At 35.3% G+C, this 16,085-nt stretch overlaps 1 protein-coding gene across 1 annotated transcript in view; it reads left to right on the top strand.

The window, feature by feature from the left end:
- Positions 1-2,482: 2,482 nt before the first annotated feature.
- The window catches only part of LOC150096660 (A disintegrin and metalloproteinase with thrombospondin motifs adt-1-like), a 42,895-nt gene continuing 29,292 nt past the window's right edge, over positions 2,483-16,085 (top strand). Inside the window, exons 1-6 of the mRNA XM_090408673.1 lie at positions 2,483-2,800; positions 2,889-3,072; positions 5,658-5,917; positions 7,432-7,515; positions 12,990-13,117; positions 13,318-13,367. Of these exons, the coding sequence (XP_090264799.1) occupies positions 2,483-2,800; positions 2,889-3,072; positions 5,658-5,917; positions 7,432-7,515; positions 12,990-13,117; positions 13,318-13,367 (1,024 nt within the window). The remainder of the gene's footprint in view (positions 2,801-2,888; positions 3,073-5,657; positions 5,918-7,431; positions 7,516-12,989; positions 13,118-13,317; positions 13,368-16,085) is intronic.

Genomic DNA, 16,085 nt, shown 5'->3' with positions numbered 1-16,085 from the left:
TTTCTTAAGGTCTAATTTCAAGGTGACTAACGTGGCAACGGCATCCAATTTTCAAATGAAGAGTCATAGAAAGAAATCATAGGACAAGACAACGACAACCCAATCAGAGACAGCTGGTCCAAGGCTATCACTAATTAAGCAAAACGCAGGAGGAGGTGGCTCAACAAGTGCCGCCATCTCGTGGTCCCTAATCCTAACGCGATATATTTAACGTCTGAAATAGTGTGGGTTCTAGAGTCGATTTTCTTGCGTTTACGGGACGAAAAACCCGAGTTTCCGGGAGGAAAAAAAAAAACACTTACCCGTTCCAGAGATCGACTACCTCGGGAACCGGTCAAAAAAAAAAAAAAAAAGCTTGGAAAATTTTCCTCTAGTCGCAGTTTCCTCTAGACTAGATTCGAAACTGTCTTCCTTCGTGCGGTTAAGCGCCGTGGTGTGCAAAAGGCCACATTCACTGAGCTACACAGGCTCTTATTTCAGCACATATTACTGACATTTTGGAGAACCGTGATTCCACAGGACTTAATGACAGGTCTCCACAATACCGTCGGTAGGTCAAGGGATGGTAACCAAGAACCCTGCTAGATCTAGAAACCAAATACACATTTTCATAACTACTTCAAACTTCTTTACTGGAGGCTTGAAATTCATACTCTCTGGCCAGATGACGAAAATCAAAGACTTTCATGGCCTCTCATGACACGGTGGGATTTCAACTCTCAACCTGTTGGAAGACGAGCATATCTTCTATTCACTCGGTCACCCAGGCAAAGTTCAGATGGTAACATCTGACAGCGGAAGAAAATGGACAAAATGCCATAACTTTCTTATAAGGGTTATTGTGTAAAGGACATCTAAAAATCGTTACTTAATTCAATATTATAGAAAACTATTATCGATATTGAAGCTTACTCAGGAATTCTGTCTTGTGTGAATTAGGAAAGAAAAGAAAACGGACTTGAGATCTTGTGAGTAGTATATCAGGTTTTACCACGATCACTTTGGATTTCTTAAATTGCCACACATGCCAAATTCTTAAGACATTTGGCTTAAGAATTTGGCATGTGTGGACTAAGGGCAACAAAATATGGGTACCCTAAGGACCACAATAACAAAAATGCCTTTATTTTATATAATAATCAATTAACGTTAATTATATTATGCTAATAATAATTAATAGAAAGACCTAGTCAAGTTCTCATTCTTGAAGATTCGAAGTGACGTTTTTCTAACCAATGGAATTTGTAATCACAATACGGAGATTATTCATAAGAAGGAAAAATAAACTGCTTAATATACTCATTTGTACAGAATAGCAACGGCATATCATTGTTATGCTTATCTTAGTATCTGAATATGATAATTATACTATGTTGCAAAAATTATACAGATATCCACATTTTGTTGAATACTGCATTCTAAGGCAAAACACGTCACAGCAAGCATATATAGAGAAGCAATAGATGCACGCTATATGACTTTCATGTAGCGTGCATCTTTATGACTTTCAGGACTGCGCACAAGTAAAATCCTGGACTTCAAACACAGTTTGGAATTAACCTGACTTAGAGAAATGTGTTATTAGAGACCATCATATTAATCACAAATCAATTCGTGCGATCGCAGCACAGCGCAGAGAACCCGAGACTAACTGTGGCTGACGCCATTAAAATATGCTTGTGAAAGAAAAAAAAAAGTTAGACTAACAAACCAGCGAAAAGGAATGCGAGTGCTGAAAATATTTGTGCATTCATTTTTCGTGCATCTTTGGAATCCTTAACCACTTAGCCTATCAATAAAACATGCATGGAAGGACAGCTGCATGTTTTATTGATAGGCTACAGGATATAAGCCAAGCATTACAAAAAACTCACTTGGGTTTGATTGGTGCGGGTCTCGCCATGACGGGACTCTACTTGCAAGATGCAGTGTGAAATGACAAATTACGATGCCCAACCCTCACATTAGATTGATGTGTTTTTATGATGGCTGCCTGGAGAGATGTTTAGCAGAACGTATCCTCCCCTTTTGTGCTATCTTGCTCAACGTTGGTTTTGACTTTCAGGTGCTTCCTGTGTCACTTCTTCCACACTATAACTTTTTATTATAATAGAGAAAAATGAACACCGAAAGGTTTATTGACATTCTGTGTTGTATACATTAGCAGATACTGTATATGAAAACGATCTAGTTGAGCATCAACATGCTAACGTGCTGTAGGAGACAGTTTGAAGAAATAAGTGGGAAAAAGTGGCAAACTAATTAGTACCGAATTTCAATCCCAAAACAAAAAAGCCCTTCGAGAAAGTCGATTTGACTTCCATTTTTGGAGAAAGGACCAACACAATACTTGTGATTTTGAAGAGGTGGGGGGGGGGGGATGGTATAGTGAGGTTTGTGAAACACATTTCAGTGTTCATGTAATTTTTGCAACATGTTCTACTACAATAAATCCTACAATTATTTTTCTGTTGGTAATTAGATGCCATCTTATATCTCTCTAGCACCAGAATACGATGTCGTATACATCCGAATGAGGCGAAATTTAGAAAACGTACAAAAGCGTAATGGTATATCCCAAGATCATTTGAGGCTGGATACCACCGCTTTCGGATATAAAGTGCAGATGACTCTTCAAACGAATACGCAGTTGTTCTCCTCCAATATGAACGTAGTTAAGATCATAAAGGATGGTCATGAAGATTATCTAGAAATGCCAAAGTCACATTGTCATTACTTGGGGACAAATGGTAGTTACATTGCAGCCCTTACTTGCGAGGATCAAGGCATCACTGCATTGGTAAGTACGTTACGTTTTGTGTGTGGGGGGGGGGAGAATATATTACTAAGTAACTTGGCGCGTGAAATCTGATATGTTCTTTCCACAGAGGGGAATTATGCTACTTCCTGATCGCTCCATTAACATCCACCCAGTTCCAAAACGACTCGTCAAGGTTCTGAACCCATGGATGAGAGAAGTGACATTTAAAGATGGAAATAGTGAAGAGGTAACAGCTCCCTATGTGTTATCCGAAGCTGTTCAACTGAATAAAGTTTTTCCGTATAAAAAAGGTAAGATTATTAACTTCTCACTTCTTCCGCTTACAAAATCAAAAGTAAATCATAATAAAAACCGTCATGTAAATTATGTATTTAAAATTGACTATAATAATTATATGTTAGATTAACCTTTGAGGTTTTATGACGTTAATATTTTTTTTTTATAATTTCGATATTTAATGAAGAATAAATTTTTATTTTAATGTCAAATGAAGTCACAACCATTTTCTTAAAAAGTGCTGTCTGGTAAAATTATTAAGATTAAAATAATGTGTCGTACTTTATTGCGTCATTGAAGATAGGAAAACACTAGAAATTTGATGACAAAACTGCGACACATTTGTTATTCCCAACAAAATGCTAATGAAAATATTATCAACTTTGTTCTATTATTCCATTACTACGAAAACTATAGTTGTCAAAACTTAGACGCATAAAGCACGGCTGTGCTCAAGTTATTCTTTATTTTTAATATTTCTGTTACTTATGAAATACATCTATGAAGACGTCGCTTTATACTAGAGACGTAGAAGCATCTTAAATGGGTCGCTCGAAGACATCCAGTTCTTTTTTGGTGTATATAGGCGGATACTTAGGGTAGCATATCCAGCTGTATGCCATTTAGTATATTGATACAAACAAAGTTGTTTCAAGACGGAACAGAATGAGGCTTGTGAATTGCAGGTCAGTATATTAACTGAGTGTTTTATGGCTGGATTACTTCTTTTGAGGGATGAAAAACCCATTCACTCCAGCAAGGTGTTCCTTCTACACCATGCAGAAGGAACGATGGATCACTCGTACACTGTCCAAATCAGTAAACTGGCACATGTGCGAATGGTTAGAAATACGACCACTGTTGCGATTTGACCAGTATGGCCTACCAACAATGCCATTTTGTACCTATTTCCAGATGGAGATGGATAATGCATAATGTCACCGGTACCCACGCTTATAAAGAACTAGTTCGATAAACATACGGAAAACCTCCTCCTCCTTCTGAATGTCCTGGGAATTCATTAGTTCCCAACCCAATTAAAACTGTAGAATGTTCTGGAACGTGCTGTAAGACGTGCAAATATTACACCATCCTCCATTCAGATACAGAGATATCTGGCAGCTATCTGCTAGAATCATACTATATCGATAGGTGGCCCAAAACAGAAATGTGTCAAATTTCAGTATTATGTCAGTGTATACTGACTTCGTTTCAACTAGTGCCATCATTAGAGCATGGAAAGACGGATCCCATGCATCATCAACACAAAAAACAAAAAAATTAAGAAATAAGAGATAAAAAAATGAAATATTCAGAATTGATCTTACGGAAAAAAAAGCAATAAATATATAATTTTATGAATTATGTAGTCATTATACATGGCTCTACTAATCTACCAACCTTTGCCAGCAAAGGTTGGTCGATTGGTAGAGCCTCTGCTACTAATGGCTCAGCAAAAAGTTAAGCAAGTTTTGAGTCCGGTTAGTAGTTGGAAGGAGTAAATCGTTCGATGCTGTTGGCACACTCTCACGATGAGTGAGACTCATCGTGAGAGTGTGCCATCACGTGAGAGTGTGAGTTTACCATCACTCATCTCATCGTGAGAGTGTGCCATCACTCATCACGATGAGTTTTTGGACTCCATGATGGAGGTGTCACATAATAATAATAATTATTATTTTATTACTCATCCAAACATTGCTAGCGCATTACCAGAACACCCAGACGCGTAATAATAATTACATTCTCCTGTCGTTATAAAAAAGGATATTCCTCAAGTTAGGGGGATAAAGCTTTCAGAATATTGAGACAGAGTACTCCATGTGTACTCTTGCCCTGCTCTGCACTTTTGATCCCCTAAGCCAGTGCTTCCCAAACTGTGGACCGTACGTTTTGTTGAGGGGGCCGTGAAATAATGAAAACAAATTAAAAATGTTTTAAAACTAAGCAAATTTTTTTAATCTTAAAAGAAACGTATTTAATTTTTATTATTTGTTCTTTTTTATATTTTAATGGAAAAAATCACACATTGGTGTTGGTTCACAAATTTTGCTTCCTGCGTATTTCGGCGATTAATGAATATTAGTAAATATATGCTTATTCGTATAAGTTTCATTTCAAAAAAGGTATTGATAAGAAGCACAAAAAATATTACAAACGCAAAATCTTGAATATTGTATTGAATATAAATACAATAAATATTATAATAATATATGTCTATATTACAATTTTTTTCCCCGATGGGGGCCGTGAAATATTTTAATTTTTCCAAATGGGGCCTTGGCATCCATAAGTTTGTGAAGCACTGCCCTAAGCCACTAAACTCCCCCCCCCCCCCGCACACATACACACACAACTGTGGGCTTTCGAAGCATGGAGATGGCACTACAATTTTTTAAGTAAACCTACTGATGGCATGATGCGCCAAAAGTGCAAGTGTAATGGATGATCGTTAATGAATGTAGCAGCCGAAGTTAAATTTCTTTAAATTGCGGCTGCTACTGCGAACATATCTTATTTGGTAATGATATTAAGTCCCCAAAAGAGATGTCAAACATTCAGATCTGTAAAAAGAGTGCAATATTTAATATTGTTTTAGAGATGAATATTAGATTTAATTTGTCCATTGGTCTTTCGGCAGACGTATGGAGCGATACCCGAGTCTTGTCAGGTAATGAAGAGGAAGATGAGGATGAAGTAAATGAGATAAATCATGATGATTCGATTTCTAAAAGAGCGGGAAAAGATAAATATTTAGAGTTAGGAGTTTTCGTGGATCAAGTCGCTTACGAAAAATTTATGCCATTTCTGGAGAAGGAAGAAAAGATGCGAGATATGATATTAGGTTTCGTAAATCAGGTATGCATCTCCGTAAACTGTTTATCCACTTCTTTCTTTCCAATTAACATTTATGACCAAAGTTCTGTGTCAGTCAAAAAAACGGTATGCTATATTTAACTTATTAATAATCTGTTTAATACATCGATGTACTGGTAGCTTATGCTTTTAATTTGGTTACATGACAATGATAAACAAGACGGCAAAATGTACTCCCTAACTTACTCTTTTTTGAAAAGATTACTAGACTGCTAGTTTGTCAACGGTATCATAAATATAGCATCATATACAGCTACATTTATGATCATGTGGGATCTAAATCAAGCAGAACTACTTACAGCGATCTGTTTCTATAACGACGGGCTAACGTTTCAAGACCATCTCCTTCCCTAATTCGAATATACAGGTCTTCATTATCAGTCTTCTTCATGACCATATTAATATATATCACGCGAGTAAGTATTTTACTAACCTAGAGTTTGTGTGTGTGCAGCGCTCCATGTATGCTATACACCATACACTATTCGTTGAAATAAGCATTGGGACAGCCTAATATTCAGAGAAACCCAAATTGTAAACAGTACTGCATATGCGGTCTCTCCTTCAGCCGAGATGGCATTTATTACCCTTCTAGACAAACTCTCTATCACTTTGTAATTAGTTGGGTAATTGGACCATTCCAATTACAACACAATATTAGAAGATACAAGTACGTGTATCTTCCACACCAGATGCTCCCAGTCCCGAAAGTGTTCAACCTAGTGTACACGAGTTGCGTTTCTGCAACACCTTGCAGTATGACAGTTCGTCGTGTTGAAACATACATAGCCCTGTTTTGTAAAACCACCACAATTGCGGGAGCATATCATCCAAAAAATTAAATAAGAATCAAGGTCTAATCCTACCGGAAATTTGGAAAGCTTTAATCAGATCACTAAACATCAAAGAAATGAACTTTCACGCCAATTACATTATGTCTCGCAACAAATAAATCATGTTCCCGAGACACGTGCATTGTCTAGCACAATGCTAATTTTGTATGAATTAGAACTGTCAGTTAAAAACCTAGTCTATTATCTTCATATAGCTTACCAATTGTATTCCCTGAAGATGCCGATAGCAAAAATCGGTGAAACATGTAGGACGATAAATTAAAACTCACTTGACTAACTTTCAAAAAAACGTGTTATAGTTATTATACGAGTAGTCAAGAAAGAAAATCACACAAACAATTTTTATGTTACAGAATGTTATGTTAGAATTACTAAAAGCGAAAGAATTTCAACATGTCATAACTCAAATACGTCGTTTCTCGTTATCGCTTTCTTTTTGAATAATCTATAGATTTTAAAATTTTAAATATCATTTTAAATATGTTTACATTTACTTTTAAATATTAAAAAGTAAATATGTGTACCGTAATAAAGCTTTTCGGGAGCAAGCTGTTCTTCGTCAGCCAACAATTTGTTTATAATAAAACTATTATTTTTCTCTTCATTAATTAATTTTGCATATCTTTTTTTTTTTTTTTACAGGTGCAAGCCTTGTTTTATCAGCCAAGCCTAAAAAACAAGATACATATCACTTTGGTCCATTTAGAAATTATGCAGAAACAACCAGTAGGTAAAACGGTTAACTTGTTCTATTATTAATGTAATTAAAGAAATGAGACCGCTGCAAGGAAAAAATGATTAAATATTTGTAAAGATCTAAAAACACAAAATGTAGTATCAGAGTATACATGATTTTAAGTGAGAAAATGGAAAAATGCTGTGGGTATTTAGAGTCAGCTCATTTAATCATATTTTTGAATCAAATTAATCATCGATAACTAATATTTATTGTAGTGCTACCGTTACAGATTTCGTTTCGCTTACTGTACTTCTGTTGGTTCTATCAATCTGCATTATTTTATTCTATTTTTCAAATCATGTAATTCTGAATATAAAAATTTGACATTTGCATCCTGGTGTGAACAGTTATAAATATAATGATATATACGAATGGAATAAAAGGTGTGTCTTATAGGTAAGGCAAAATTAAAACGAAACTATGAAAGACGGATTGGCCAATAAATAATAAAAATGACAGCAAAAACAGCGAGTCGATTCACAATGATGTCATTCAACCAATTTCGACTACTAGTGAAGCAGTTAATTTTTCGCTTCTACCCCACAAACTTTCCGAGTTACACGTCTAGATATTTAAGTAGTTTCTGTAAGAATTGACAAAAGCCACGTTAGCAAAAGCTTCTATATTATGGGGTTTTATAATTAAATCACCTTGTAATAATAAAATAAAAATACAATTAAGGGTTTAATTTTACATATTTAAGACAATCAGATTATACTTACTTGGCTTTTATAAGATACATTATTGCAAGTTCAGCTAAAAATACAGAACCTTGTAATCTAATGATATATACTATATTTTGATCACGGTGGTGGCTCACGATACGTCGACTATCCTCGTTGCCAGACGTTTCTTCCGAGTTGAAATTAAATTGCTTTTATCAATTCAGAAATGTAAAAACAACAATAAAATAATAAAATCCAGGGGGTGAAACATAAAAATATCCAAAAACTAAATAATAATAATAATAAACTGAAAGTAATAACTAAAATTCAGATACCGAGATAGAGGTATCCTCAAGTTAATTTAAATGTCTAACAGAAACTTATTTCATTTCATTCTTTCATTTTTAATTTATTATGAAGAATTGATCTAATTATATGAATGCAATATTGCGCGAACTACCATAAGATTTATTAATTAATATTGTATAATGATGAGTCTACCTCCATGGAGAGTGTAATAATAATTTGTGACAGCAATATATTACTAAAAACCTCAAGTTTTACAAGTGGTCCATTTTATGCAAAAAGTATTGTATATTCATAAACGCAATGGCAACCGAAGGTATTTGAAGTCCAATAAAAATTTTAATTTTGGGGCCTGTTTAGACTTGAACGAATTATACGTGACGGCTATTAGTCTGTGAACCAAAAATTTCATGGAAAACTTGGGAGAGGATTGCCACATCTGAGAGCCCCTCATTTCCCTCAAACAAACAGTGGTTTCCTGCGAGTATTTCAGATATTTCAATTTGCATTCCATAGCATTGGCAATACACTAAGAAAGCTTCCTTATATAAGCTTCCAAAACGTGAAAAAAGTATTAAAAGTCACTTCATAATTTGATGACACCATACGTGAATCCACTAATCACGGGATATACCCGAGTAGCTGGAACTATCAGCGCCACTATATTTGCATGAGAAAGCCTGTTTGTTTAACCAGTCCTTCTAATGGTGGATATTGTATGGGGGACAACATGGTTTTGTGAAGGGTAGATCATGCCTCAGTAACTTGCTCACGTTTTATAACACAGTAACGGCTGAACTGGATAGGGGTAATGGGTTTACAGTGATACTACTGGACCTTGCCAAGGCCTTTGACAGGATACCACATGGAACCCTAATCAGTAAACTGGAGCAGATGGGAATAGATATAGGGTTGGTAAGATGGATAGGAGGGTGGTTGAAGGAGAGATACCAGAGAGTGGTTTATTCAGGAGTGGAGTCAAAAAGACGTCTTGTGACTAGTGGAGTACCGCAGGGCTCTGTTCTTGGACCACTGCTTTTCAATTTGTTCATCAATGATATTGGGAAGGATTTGAGAGGAAGTGTTCACTTGTTTGCTGATGATGCAAAGTTGGGTAGAGCAATTGCGAGTGCACAGGATGTCAAAATTTTACAGGATGATTTGGATAGTTTGGAGAACTGGGCTAGGAAAAATGGATGTCAGTTTAATGTGGCAAAGTGTAAGGTTATGCACTTTGGGGTGAAATGAATAGCAGCAGTATATCGCATTGGTGGAACCGTACTCCAGGAGATTGATGAGGCCAGGGATTTGGGAATGCTGGTGGATAGGGAGTTGAAGTTTAGGGGGCACATTGCGAAAGTGACTAAAACAGCTCACCAAATCACTTGGCTTATGAAAAATACTTTAACATGCAGAGACAAACAAGTTGTTGTCCTCTGTATCGAGCCTTGATAAGACCCCATCTGGACTTCTGTGCCCAGTTATGGGCACCAGGGTTTCTTCGTGATGGGGAGGAAGTGGAGAGGGTCCAGAGACGAGTGACCAAGATGATAGCAGGTCTGTGGAATGAACCTTATGAGAATAGGTTGAGGATTTGTGGGTTGCAGAAATTGGACGATAGGCGAAGGAGGGGTGATATGATTGAGACATTCAAATTACTGAAGGGTTTTTATATGATTGATCCAGAAGATATTTTTGAAAATATGACTGGTGGTTGGAGGACTAGGGGCCATGCATGGAAGCTGGGCAAGAGCGTGGTTGACAAGGGTGTTGGAGCTAGGTTTTTTACTTGGAGAGTGGTGAATGAGTGGAATAAGCTTCCAGAGTCTGTTGTGGGTGCTACGACCGTGAATGAGTTCAAGGCAAGATATGATAGATACTCTGTGAATGTTGAATAGTTGTTCCAGACATGATGTTAGGGCCTCCCTCGATGAGTCTGTCGACTCCTTGGAGTTTCCCGGAACAATAATAATAATAATAATAATAATAATAATAATAATAATAATAATAATAATAATAATAATAGAAGAAATGATCTGTTTTATCATCAATCTCCCGTCTTTTAAAATGGGCGCTTTTTAGTTATATTATTTGCGATTTCCTTCTTTCAAATGAAGTGAGCTGGATGTTAGTAAATTAAAATGCATCACTGCAGCTTTAGAGAAAGCAAAAAAAAAAAAAGAAAAAAAAAAGAATACAAGGAAAGAAAATGGCTGATTGGAAGTGCTTTATGAGGATACATCAAACAAGCTTCCAAGCATGGGGCCGATCAGAAAAATTACTGGGAAAATTCTTCTATGCTGTTTTATACAGAGCTGTCTAGGTTTCTCTAAGATCAAGTCTGTAATTGCCGATCTTTGAAGTAGTATTTTCTAGGCTAGTGTATATGCTCCACAACCAACCGGTTGGAACCGATTCCCACTGTGACGCGAATGTTTGTCAGTACGATCTTAGGTGGCAGGTTCTCGTATGGGTAACGAGAAACTGCATAAATCTTGTAGACAGATCACTCTTGAAATGAACCTGAAAATCATTGCATTAGACTCTAATCCAATGGTTTAAAAGCCTTCACTCTGATCATTAGAATGATGCCTTCATTTGGCCTTCTGCTATGATGTTAGTTGAAATGACACAGCAAGGAAGCCAATTTTCAGCTGCCTATTCTTTATAATTTTGCGAACTACGGTCTCAAAAAATGAGGTAGTCAAACTCCCAGTGAGCGATGGATGAACGAATATACAATGTGGGTAACATCCGAAGCTTCATCTCCCTGTTAGGAACGTCTTTGGAGATTATGCAAAAAATCTCTTAAATGTTTGATGAGTATTATTGATCAATCATCAACTATGAGTTACTAATAGTGCATTCAATTTCTGCTGGAATTCATAGTGCAACCAGTCATATCTTTGGTGCTTTCTGAACAATTTTATATTTGTTTGCAAACTTCCAGCCTACATACTTTACTACTTTTGAAGGTCGAGGAGATATATGCAAATACTTTTAAGAATATGACATATGTATGCTATATGTATGCTATAACAACCTTGCAAGCGATTAATAAAGATTTTCGAGAACACATGGAATAATGATTTTCATTAAAGAATAAAAGACAAAAACTAAAAATTCAGTTCCAAGGTTAATAAACTGAATTTTCCCCTTGAACTCTCTAGGATAATTGACAAATTCGATTGATTCATAAATTTGACTTAAAATCCAAGCGTCAATGGGTTGCGAGATTTTGATGTAAATTATATTATGACAAGGCTGAAGGTCTGATTGAGGAGCTCTTATAACAGTTCAGAATTTATAGTTTGGTATAAAAATTAACCCTGGTATTTTTGAAACTGAAAAAATTAGTTTGACATAAAGAAAACAGACGAAATTCAAATTATATTTCACGATTTTTTTTTTTTTTTTTTTTTTGGTGAGTTAATTTTTGGCTGCATTTAAGGTTTCACTATGAAAATTGCATGCGGTGGTGAATTCGGTGACTATTTAGAACTTTCAAATTTTATCTCAAAGTTTCGTAGCGATGAAGTAGACTTTAATACTTGTGTAAATTGGTTGAAGAGTGGAATAATAAATAATGAACTGAAAATAAATCCTCTAACGCCTTTTATTTCCGAAAGAGCGTCAGTGGATCTCGTTTAGGCCTAACTAACTTTTGTTGGCAGATTTGGTAGCCAGTCTCCATCCTCAGCCGTACTTACACTTTTCCTGAGGCGATCCGGACCGGAAGCGCAAGAGTGTTCTGGGACCTCTCATTGTTTTGGGCCCTTAAATTGGCTCTAATTTTTCGGGGAGCCAGCCAGAGCCTCGTGCGCCTGTGCAAAAGTACTGCTCTGTCGGTCCTTCATCTTCACTAATAGTAAGCCTAAGCTACTATTAGTGAATCAAGGCTTTCGGAAGAGAGAGAGAAAGAAAGAGAGAGAGAGAGAGAGAGAGAGAGAGAGTAAGACAGACAACTGTCGCTATTTCATGGCTATAACACTCATATTATTGTCTGAAATAGTATAGTTCTATTGTCGATTTTTTGAGATGCAGGTTAAAAATTGTAGTTTTCAGGAAGAAAAACTCTACTTGCCCGTGCCAAGTTCGAAAATAGCCTAGAAAAGAGTTCTTCTAGTCAGTGTCTAAATCGAACTTATAACGCTTATTCTTCTGGCAACTTAGCGCTATAGAAGCAAACATAATTACTGCAGAGCTACAACACAGCACCCCTAATAAATAATTTTATAATAATAAATAACATTTATTTGAATGAAGAGATGGAAAGATATTCATTATTTGTTATGGTAACAACTAAGCAAAAATTCCTGCATTGCTTCAAATAACATCCATATATATATATATATATATATTATAATAGTATAAGTTTTGTCTTAATTTCGTTTTTTCTATAACTCCTTTAGACCACATAATATTTTTAAAAGATAGACGTTTGAGGGTTTTTTTTTTATCCTATTCTATAGGTATATTTCTCTTTATAGGGTGACCTTCCTCACTACGATGGTGAACGTGACAAATTGTTGGATACCTTCTGTAGCTATCAAGCCAAGAAAAATAGTGATTCGGACAACAACCCGGGACATTGGGATATGGCTTTGTATATCTCAGGGTATGTACTTAAGGTATATATTTTTATTTATTTCTATTGCAAAATTTGGTAGAAAGTATAAAGCAAATATATTTTATTATATTTTTCGAGAATGACAACCATTTCAAGATGCGCTCACATCAACCCACCCACACACAATAGCTGTGTGGGTGGGTAGGTTTATGTGTTATTATATGGCATTTATTATAACTTTCTTTCAGGCTTAATTTCTACGCTATGGAAAATGGAAAGAAAAATGGTGTCACTATGGGTATGTATTAGCTTTTTTATCGTTTCGTTTCATACATATTCTTTTAACAAAATCATAAAAGCTAAAAACATAAACCTGACCTCGTACTCACTTGACAGTTATAGGTATCATTCCGGGATAAAATTAATTTGAATAAGTTGTGAAGTTCATGCTGTGGTCACCACAAACGACTTAAATCTCTTAATCAGAGATCGATGATAATAATAGCAATAATAATTCTGCTGATAATTAGCCAAATTTTTAATCATTAGTAAAATTTAGAGAAAGATATGTATGAGGAAAAGTCAGCAAGTTACAAATGATTATAAAAGAATAAAACAAGTGAAATAGGAACCTAGGAAAAACGTTTATTTTTTTCTACATAATTCCCTTCAACATTTATACACTTGTCCCATCGTTTTAACAGTACAAGCAGAACCGGCACCCGCATGCAATTTCTATCTAAGCGCCTCTGTAACGATCCGAGCATGTGTGGTTCTTTTACGATAATAAAAATTTAAATTATTTTTTCTTAAATAAATTTGGACAGAATAGCCACACGTTGGTTTGCTAAATGTAACGAACCGGGGGTGTTGATTAGGCAGGATAATCGTTAAAAACCCGAATATTCAAAAAATTCTTAAAAGTTAAAGCAAATTTTGACAAAACCACTTCTCTTTAATCGTTGAATATAATGATACAGGGATTATAGCCTTCTCACCGATCCGAATCGCTAACAAAATTAAAATGAATTTTAATTAAAGTTAAAATTTATTTGAACTAAAGTTTAAAAAATTCTTGCATTTTACAAGTTAGTGAATTCTTAGTAACTTGTAAAATTTTTTTAATAATTTTTATAAGTGGAACTATCTTTTAGGAAAATAAAAGAAACTCAAGATAGATGAGCAAATAAGAAAAGAATTCAGAAATAATTAGAACATTTAATATAAGTATCCAAAAAATAACATCTTTACAGAATAACAAAAAATAAATTAAATTACATAAATATACTTGAAATTTTTTAAAATTAAATTTTTGGGTTTTTGATTTCATATTCACAAAATTATAAATAATAGTCTTAACGTCTAATTCCCACATATATCATTTTCAATAGCTATTAACGCCAAACTAACAAGCCCTTTTTGTGACATACTTGTTCTTAAGTAGGTTTTAATCAAGTTCAACTTGGAAAAGGAACGTTCACCGCTCGCTACACTAAGGTTAATAGTATTCTTAAAGCAATTGAAAAGTTAGGGAAAGATAAATTATTGGATACAATAAAATTATCATCATCATCATCATCATCAAATTCCTGCCATGTACCCTCAAGGGGTGTACAGGATATGACCGTACTACATGAAAAAATTACATCATTACTAACTTCCTATCAACAATTTTCCTCCAAATCAGTCTGTTACTTGTCAAGACTCCAACATTATCAGATCTTATATTTCTATCGTCTAAGGGACTTTGTACCGTATCAATCCACCTATATCTTGGTCTTCCTCTGGGTCGTTTTCCTGCCAACCTGGCAGAGAACACTTGTTTTGCTAATCTTTCCTCTCCCATTCTATTTAAGTGACCATACCATCTGAGATTAGCTCTGCTAACACATTCCTGGATGCTGACAATGTCAAGTTCTTTCCTAATATCCTCATTTTTAATATGATATTGCCATTGATGCCATCTGTTCACGCCTCTAATCTTTCTCAGGACTCTCATATCTGCGGTCTCTAGTCTTTGGTCAAGTGTTTTACTTCTGACCCAGCTCTCACATCCATAAGTTAAAATTGGTTTGAACACAGTCTTGTATACAGCTAATTTAGTGTTCTGACTAATTTCTTTCTTATTCCATATGAATTTATTCAATTGACTTCCCACGATACCAGCTTTGCTGATTCTGTTGTCTATTTCTATATTTAGTTTACCATCTTCAGTAAAAATTGTGCCTAAGTAGCTGAAATGTTTTACTTGTTCCACAGGTTCTCCATTCACAACACAGTTGACATTTTCAATGATTCTGCCTATTTTCATTGTCTTTGTCATTTTATTGCTGACCTTCATACTATATCTATTACAACAGCTATTCAATTTAGTCAGAGAATCTTGCAGACTTGTAGCGGATTTATTTAGAAGTATAACATCATCCGCATAAAGCAAAGAGCTGACATTAACATCTCCAATTTTGATATCAGGTTTAATACCACATTCCTTCATAATGTGATCCATATAGATAATGAATAACAGAGGGGATAATGTACATCCTTGTCTCACACCAGATTTAACATTAAACCATCTTCCTGTACTTCCTTCAATTCTAACTGCTGACTCACAACTCAAATAAAGACTAAGTATTGCTTGATATAATGCCCCATTGACACCATATAACTGCAGCGTATTGAATAGCTTCTCTCTTGGCACCTTGTCATATGCCTTTTCCAAATCGACAAAACTTAAATACAGATCTTTGTTATATTCCCATGCTTTCTCGACTATTTGTCGTAAAGTGAAGATCTGATCCTGACAGCCTCTATTTGGCCTGAATCCAGCTTGTTCTTCACCAAGCTTTTCTTCCACAATTCTTCTCAACCGTTTCTCAAGTATACTTGCATAGATCTTGCCAGGAACACTCAGTAGGGAAATACCTCTGTAATTCTCACATTCAGTTTTATTTCCCTTTTTATATATGGGTACTATGAGAGCTCTACTCCAATCATCGGGAATTCGTCCCTCTGTCCA

The sequence above is a fragment of the Typopeltis vanoorti genome, chromosome 18, assembly GCF_054136105.1.
Source record: "Typopeltis vanoorti isolate ZY-2024b chromosome 18, IOZ_Tvanoo_1.0, whole genome shotgun sequence".
In the NCBI taxonomy this organism is placed as follows: Eukaryota; Metazoa; Arthropoda; class Arachnida; order Uropygi; family Thelyphonidae; genus Typopeltis; species Typopeltis vanoorti.
This window is presented reverse-complemented; position numbering and strand designations above follow the sequence as displayed.